The sequence below is a fragment of the Miscanthus floridulus genome, chromosome 11, assembly GCF_019320115.1.
Source record: "Miscanthus floridulus cultivar M001 chromosome 11, ASM1932011v1, whole genome shotgun sequence".
Lineage (NCBI taxonomy): Eukaryota > Viridiplantae > Streptophyta > Magnoliopsida > Poales > Poaceae > Miscanthus > Miscanthus floridulus.
This window is the reverse complement of record NC_089590.1, coordinates 100813494-100820935: the sequence shown is the minus strand read 5'-3', so window position 1 is coordinate 100820935 and position 7442 is coordinate 100813494. Positions and strand designations below refer to the sequence as shown.

Here is a 7442-nt window from a genome sequence, read left to right as displayed (position 1 = left end):
ATAGTGCGGCCGACTAGTGGCTCGTCGATGTTAAAATTAACTCCACTTCTCAATCTTAATACAATGATGCGCAAACCTTTTACGTATTCGAGAAAAAGAGTTTTTGCCTCTGGTTTGCAAATATTTGGCGCTTTGGGCAAAATTTGAGACAAACTTTTAAAAATTGAATTGCAAATAACTTTAAGTTAGTTAAGAAACTTGAAGAGGTCATCTGCATGGATTTTGTCTTAACATGTACTCCCTCCGAACCGTCCTTAAATAGATGACACTTTTGACTTTTAGATATCATGTTTGACCATTTGTCTCATTTAGTTTTTTTTGCAAATAATAAAATAAACAAGTCATCGTTAAAGTACCTCTAATGATAAATAAGTCATAACAAAACAAATAATATTTATACAAAAATTTTGAATAAGACAAACGATCAAACAAGATGTCTAAAAGCAAAAGGCGTCATGTATTTTTGGGACGGAGGCCGTACTACTTTTCTAAAAAAAACACTCTAATAGAAAACAATGATGAAAGCTACTCCCCTATTCCAAATTATAAAATAATTTTGACTTTTTAGAATACATTGCGTTTATTATATATCTAGATATAACGTATATCTAAGTGCATAGCAAAAGTGCTACATACGTAGAAAAGTCAGAACGTCTTATAATCTGGAATGGAGTATGCGTTTGGAGGAAACCATAACGAGAGGGAGTATATATAATAGAACATTTTCATAATAAAATCTATTAGAAACAATTTACTTGATGAAGCTAAAAGATTTTACCAATGGGAATAGGAATCTTAATTTTCCACATGCAGTTTGTAGAAATTGGCGAATCCCATGGGTGTTTGTAGAAATGGTTTATATGATCCTTATCATACAAAATATAATTTCTATGAGGAGTATATAGCTAGCTAAAACAGTAGATTGCATTACTTTTGACAAAAAGTTTTAGGACCAAGGATGTGATGTGTGCTTCCACTTCCAATAATATGAGCCCCTTTTGGAATGGAATGTATAAATAGGGCCCCAGGAGGTCCGCCTTGTGCTCCCTACAACTTAATTTGTTGTGGCCGCCCGCAGTAAGTAGATTGCCGGCCGGCGCCCTCACTCATCTTCGTCTCCACCGCACACCGTACCGTACCGGTCGTCATCCATCTCGATCCGCAGCAAGCTACTACTACACTCTAGCGTTTTGAGACGACTGCATGCGTGCGAGCGAGCGAATAAATAAATAAATCTCCAATCCAATCCAACAACCAGCAAGAAGCTCAGCGATCGATCGACGAGCCTGCTCCTGCCCCTGCCCGGCCGTCGTCTCTCTCATCTCGATCTCTGTTGTGTCTCAAACCACCGCCAGCAGCTTGGAGGTAGCTGCTGGGCCGTCGTCCATCGCTGACGCTCTATCTGTCTGCGGCGGCGTATACAGTTAAGTTCCGGCCGGCCGGCCGGTACCTACAGGAGCTGCATGCGCGCAGCTTGAAATCCATCAATCAATTCGTCGTCTTCATTCTCGTATATATATTTGGTGAGTGTCCCCAGTCCCCACCCCCACACAAATATATGTATGTACTTTAATTCCCTGCCTGTTTGTTTTGGTTTGGTCCATATGCATTTCAGTTCGCTTCCTATATATATATATATATATATATATATATATATATATATAATCTCTCTCTCTCTCTCCTCTCTCTCTCTCTCTCTCTCTCTCTCTCTCTCTCTCCTCTCTCTCTCTCTCTCTCTCTTCTCTCTCTCTCTCTCTCTCTCTTCTTCTCTTCTTCGTCCGGCCCTCCCCTGCAGCAGCAGCAGCAGCAGCAGCAGGCCAAGGCTGTATGCCTGCTAGCCACAGTACGTAAGTATAGTACGTACTGCGGGCGTTCCATAGGAATACCAGCAGGCCGCTAGGACGACGAACAGCTACCAGCCATCTTTCTGCTGCAGTACTAGTTGTAAGTTGAGTTGCAGCCTGGCCTGCCGCCATGGCGCCTACTCTGTCTGTCTGTATGATGGAACTATTTTACCAAATAATAATTAAACTTGTTGACTGCTTAACTAGAAAACTGTTACTCACATGTTGTTACCCAGGCTAGCTAGCTGAATTAGTTTGTCCCTGCAACTTGAGACTGAATGCTCTAGCTAGTGCTAGCTATACACTGTACCCTGCTGTATATATGTACCCTGTTAGCTGGTCTTGGGTTTTTTTTTTTCCTCTAATGTACCTGTTTGGGTACTTGTTGTCGTCAACAGGTGCAACTAATCAATTCCGTATATATAGTGATTGATTTTGATGATAGTAAGTCTCAACCTCTGTCGTCGTCTCTAGCTGCATATACATGTAGTACTTCAGTTCGTTTTCAATACACACACAAGCTATCTAGCAGGATTATTGTACCCTATATATTGCCTAAACTGATATGACAACCACTGCATGCATCATCAGGCTCTCTCTCTCTCTCTCTCTCTCTCTCTCTCTGTACATACTTATAGTAGGATCGATCGAGTACGTTTACGTACATACCCTGCTGTGTGCACACATGCGATGCTACCAGTAGTTCGCTGGTCCAGTCGTCGGTACGTAGTTAGGCTCTGTGTGAAGAATGATGGAAAAATACAGGCCGTTTGCCTTGCCTGCGGGCCATCTAGTAGTATAACAGATACAGATCGATAGAGTTAGTCAGAGAAGAAGAGAAGGTCACGTATGGCAGGGGGTACGGTGCCGGCCGGGTGCGTGTACGTGTGGTGTGTGGTAGAAGATGCATGTGAGAGGATCGGAGGAGGAGGAACAACCAACACCTATAGCTAGCTAATCCTGAAGTGCACTCAAAGAAACATGCATGCTATTGCTATTGCTGCCGGATACTGGCTAGCTGCTTCCGGCCGGCCGCTTCATCCTCACCCTCACAGACAAGAGACGACTAAACTAAAGTAGACAGTAGCCCGCCCCGCAGCAGCAGCAGCAGTATGCAGCTAGCTGGTCTTTTTCCACTCCATCCATGCATGCATCTAGATAATTAATTAAGTTTCTTCAGTTCGCTTCCTGCCATGCATGTGTATTGCTTGTTCGTCCGGCCCTCCCCTGCAGCAGCAGCAGCAGCAGCAGCAGGCCAAGGCTGTATGCCTGCTAGCCACAGTACGTAAGTATAGTACGTACTGCGGGCGTTCCATAGGAATACCAGCAGGCCGCTAGGACGACGAACAGCTACCAGCCATCTTTCTGCTGCAGTACTAGTTGTAAGTTGAGTTGCAGCCTGGCCTGCCGCCATGGCGCCTACTCTGTCTGTCTGTATGATGGAACTATTTTACCAAATAATAATTAAACTTGTTGACTGCTTAACTAGAAACTGTTACTCACATGTTGTTACCCAGGCTAGCTAGCTGAATTAGTTTGTCCCTGCAACTTGAGACTGAATGCTCTAGCTAGTGCTAGCTATACACTGTACCCTGCTGTATATATGTACCCTGTTAGCTGGTCTTGGGTTTTTTTTTTCCTCTAATGTACCTGTTTGGGTACTTGTTGTCGTCACAGGTGCAACTAATCAATTCCGTATATATTAGTGATTGATTTTGATGATAGTAAGTCTCAACCTCTGTCGTCGTCTCTAGCTGCATATACATGTAGTACTTCAGTTCGTTTTCAATACACACACAAGCTATCTAGCAGGATTATTGTACCCTATATATTGCTAAACTGATATGACAACCACTGCATGCATCATCAGGCTCTCTCTCTCTCTCTCTCTCTCTCTCTCTCTGTACATACTTATAGTAGGATCGATCGAGTACGTTACGTACATACCCTGCTGTGTGCACACATGCGATGCTACCAGTAGTTCGCTGGTCCAGTCGTCGGTACGTAGTTAGGCTCTGTGTGAAGAATGATGGAAAAATACAGGCCGTTTGCCTTGCCTGCGGGCCATCTAGTAGTATAACAGATACAGATCGATAGAGTTAGTCAGAGAAGAAGAGAAGGTCACGTATGGCAGGGGGTACGGTGCCGGCCGGGTGCGTGTACGTGTGGTGTGTGTGGTAGAAGATGCATGTGAGAGGATCGGAGGAGGAGGAACAACCAACACCTATAGCTAGCTAATCCTGAAGTGCACTCAAAGAAACATGCATGCTATTGCTATTGCTGCCGGATACTGGCTAGCTGCTTCCGGCCGGCCGCTTCATCCTCACCCTCACAGACAAGAGACGACTAAACTAAAGTAGACAGTAGCCCGCCCCGCAGCAGCAGCAGTATGCAGCTAGCTGGTCTTTTTCCACTCCATCCATGCATGCATCTAGCTACCTTTCTTTCTGTCCGGCCCCTTTCTTTCTGTTCTAAGTATTCTACTTGCTACCTACCAGTTACTACTTTACAAAGGATCCATCCTGATAGCTAGAGGACATCTATCATATCCATCTCTGCAACCAAATCATGGATATCTATCAGCAGTACTGTACTTCAATTCTTCAGTCTCTCTCCTGACACTGATACTATATAGCTATACATGCTGCATTACTGCATCCATGTATTGTATTTGGTGTCGCCTAGCTTTCTACGACTCCACCAGATCGCAGAGGCTGCATGCACTATATATAGACACCAGCTAGCAGATGAGCAGGTCGTGTAAAGGCTCAAGTAGCTGCTCTTCTGTTAGTTTTAGGCCTCATTGCACGAGTGAGTGTGTACTATATATCTGAAATTCTGAACTGACCATAACATACAGTAGAGGTTAAGGCTACCAAAGACTTGCATGCTAGAGAGGAACCAGAGCTTTGTTTGCTTTGTCTCTCATATCTGCGTGCAGGCGAACCTGCTGCTGCCTGCTTGGGAAGGCGGAAGGCCGGCTTGGGTACCGCCTTACCTGTCCATCTGTCTTTTCTTTTGCATTGGCTCGGACGCCACACGCATCTAGTATAGCGAAGCTAGCTACTTAATTCTTCCTCCCTGACTACTCCATGTACTCACTCAATAAAAGGCACGCTGCAGGCTAATTTTTCAGAGGAGAGGAGAGGAGAGGAGAGCGAGGAACGGAGGCACGCGGAATTAATTAAGCAGCTGAAGAACATAATTAATTAGCCGCCCGCATGGATCAGCAGGAGGAGTCTTGTGTTCCCCCAGGCTTCAGGTTCCACCCTACAGAGGAAGAGCTGGTGGGGTACTACCTTGCCAGGAAGGTGGCCTCCCAGAAGATCGACCTCGACATCATCCAGGAGGTCGATCTCTACAGGATAGAGCCATGGGATCTGCAAGGTATGTACATGCATGCTACGTTGTTGTTCAGCTCATATCTATCTATATATCGTCAGTTCGTTTATGCTAGCTACGTATACAAATTATATTCTTCGTCATCATGTATCATCGATCCGCGTGTATGTATATATGCAGAGAGGTGCAGGCAGCACGCCGGTGGTGGGCACGACGAGCAGACGACAGAGTGGTACTTCTTCAGCTACAAGGACCGCAAGTACCCCAGCGGGACGAGGACGAACCGCGCCACGGCGGCCGGCTTCTGGAAGGCCACCGGCAGGGACAAGCCGGTGCTGTCGTCGTCCACCAGGACCAGGTGCGGCACCAGCAGGGTCATCGGCATGAGGAAGACGCTGGTGTTCTACAAGGGCAGGGCCCCCAACGGCAGGAAGAGCGACTGGATCATGCACGAGTACCGACTCCAGTCCAACGAGCACGCACCCGCGCAGGCAAGCAAGAGTTTAATTAATTAATTAACTCTCCTTTCTATTTATTAATCATGTTTTTTTGTCTTTCCTATAAACTATATATATATATATATATATATATATATATATATATATATATATATATATATATATATATATATATATATATATATATATATATATATATATATATAGAACTACTATCCTGTAGCTGGCTACAGAATAACTTATTCTGTAGCCACTTTGAGTTACGATAATTACTATGTTATTTTACGAGATTATAGTAACTCCTTACTAAGTGGTTTAATATAACGTTATGGTAAATATCCCCATGTGTTATAGTAACCCAACTATCGTAAATATGTATTTATATTATGGTAAATTAGTATATAAAATTATAGTAAATGGAGGTGGCTACAGAATAACTTATTTTGTAGCCGGCTAATATATATATATATTTTTGTATCATCAAAGTTCAACTAACTGGAGCTCTCTTTCACTTTGTGTATATCCTCCTAAAGTTATTCCATCAGATATATAGCTAGTGTCAGTAGGTCCATCGACCAAAAAAGAAGAAGAAGAGCAACTTTTAAATTGGCACTTTTACATACAACAATGGACATCGATCTCTGACACTTGTTGTGCGTGCAATGGATCGTACATTGCTCATCTCATCGATGTATCAGGAGGAAGGCTGGGTGGTGTGCCGCGCATTCCAGAAGCCTATCCCCAACCAGAGGCCCTTCTTCCCCACCAGCTATGCCGCCACCGCCGGTTACTACGACCACCACCACTCAACGACCGCACGGCTGCACGTCGACGGTGGCGACCGCCATTTCCTGGGCTCATCATCAGCACTGCTATACCACCCTGCAGGGCTGCCTGCAGCTGCAGGCAGCAGCTTCCCGCCTTCATTATACTCGGACGAGTGTTTCGAGTCCAAGAAGCATCTGTTCAGTATCCCGCCGCTGGAGAGCCCCACTGCCATAGCCTGTTGTTCCGACGGTGGCGGCGGCGGCGGCTACAATGAACATGAGCTGATGATCCAGCAGGGAGGAGGAGGAGAGCAAGCTGCAGCCGCTGCCGGCGCCATCGACTGGAACTTTCTGGACAGCCTGCTGTCCGCGACGTCGCAACTCCATGAGCCCTCGGGATCCTTGTTGCAGTGACCTCCATCGTCGATCGATCCATCTTTCCTCCAATTGATCTGCTGCTGCAGCATGCATCCACGTGCACACTGTTGATCCAACGGAGAACATTATTCATTCATCGATCGGCATTGTATTAGTTGCATATATATTATATATGCTAATAATTCAGATTCAGATGTGTGTTCATACATACATACTTCATTGTTCTGTGTAGTTACACACGTTACAGACTGTTTCACTTACTCGACTTACTGGGAGTGGGAGCGCATCATCATTAGCTAGCTATGTAATAATTTGTTCTCACCAGTTTATACATATGTAACATATACAGCTATTATTACTTACTGATATGGTAAAAGTTCGCAGCTTCAGATAGAGTATTTACCAACGAAAGAAGTATCCAACGATACACTTAATATGAAAACACTATTCTAATCAAAGAAAGTATCAGGTGATACTCCAATCCGTGAAAGAAGTATCCAACGATACACTTATATGAAAAAAGTATGCAGAGATACTATTTCTCTGAAAACGGATACGCTATATCGGGTTTAATTGGTTATGACCCGCTAAGGTAGTAGCACATGGACAAGAGTACAGTGGTCGGAGGAGGGAGTAACTACTTATAGGGAGTA

The 7442-nt window shown here is 44.5% G+C and overlaps 1 protein-coding gene across 4 annotated transcripts; it reads left to right on the top strand.

Moving 5' to 3' along the window:
* Positions 1 to 1073: 1073 nt before the first annotated feature.
* Positions 1074 to 7164, top strand: LOC136494253 (NAC domain-containing protein 30-like). Of its 4 annotated transcripts, XM_066490427.1 has the most exons (5): positions 1074 to 1523; positions 4786 to 4830; positions 4968 to 5231; positions 5367 to 5677; positions 6343 to 7164. In XM_066490427.1, the coding sequence occupies exons 3-5, from the start codon at positions 5066 to 5068 to the stop codon at positions 6823 to 6825; spliced, it is 960 nt and encodes a 319-aa protein (XP_066346524.1). In that variant the 5' UTR covers positions 1074 to 1523; positions 4786 to 4830; positions 4968 to 5065; the 3' UTR covers positions 6826 to 7164. The 4 variants fall into 4 exon arrangements, with proteins under 4 accessions (XP_066346524.1, XP_066346521.1, XP_066346523.1 ...); XM_066490424.1 differs by lacking the exon at positions 4786 to 4830; XM_066490426.1 differs by lacking the exon at positions 4786 to 4830 and having other exon boundaries at positions 4957 to 5231.
* The last annotated feature ends 278 nt before the right edge of the window (positions 7165 to 7442 follow it).

Bases quoted from the DNA above. Each gene is read 5' to 3' on its own strand.
- LOC136494253 (XM_066490424.1), top strand. From the start codon at position 5,066: ATGGATCAGCAGGAGGAGTCTTGTGTTCCCCCAGGCTTCAGGTTCCAC. The intron at 5,232-5,366 runs GTATGTACATGC...GTATATATGCAG, and splicing joins AGAGCCATGGGATCTGCAAG to AGAGGTGCAGGCAGCACGCC. The intron at 5,678-6,342 runs GCAAGCAAGAGT...TCGATGTATCAG, and splicing joins ACGAGCACGCACCCGCGCAG to GAGGAAGGCTGGGTGGTGTG.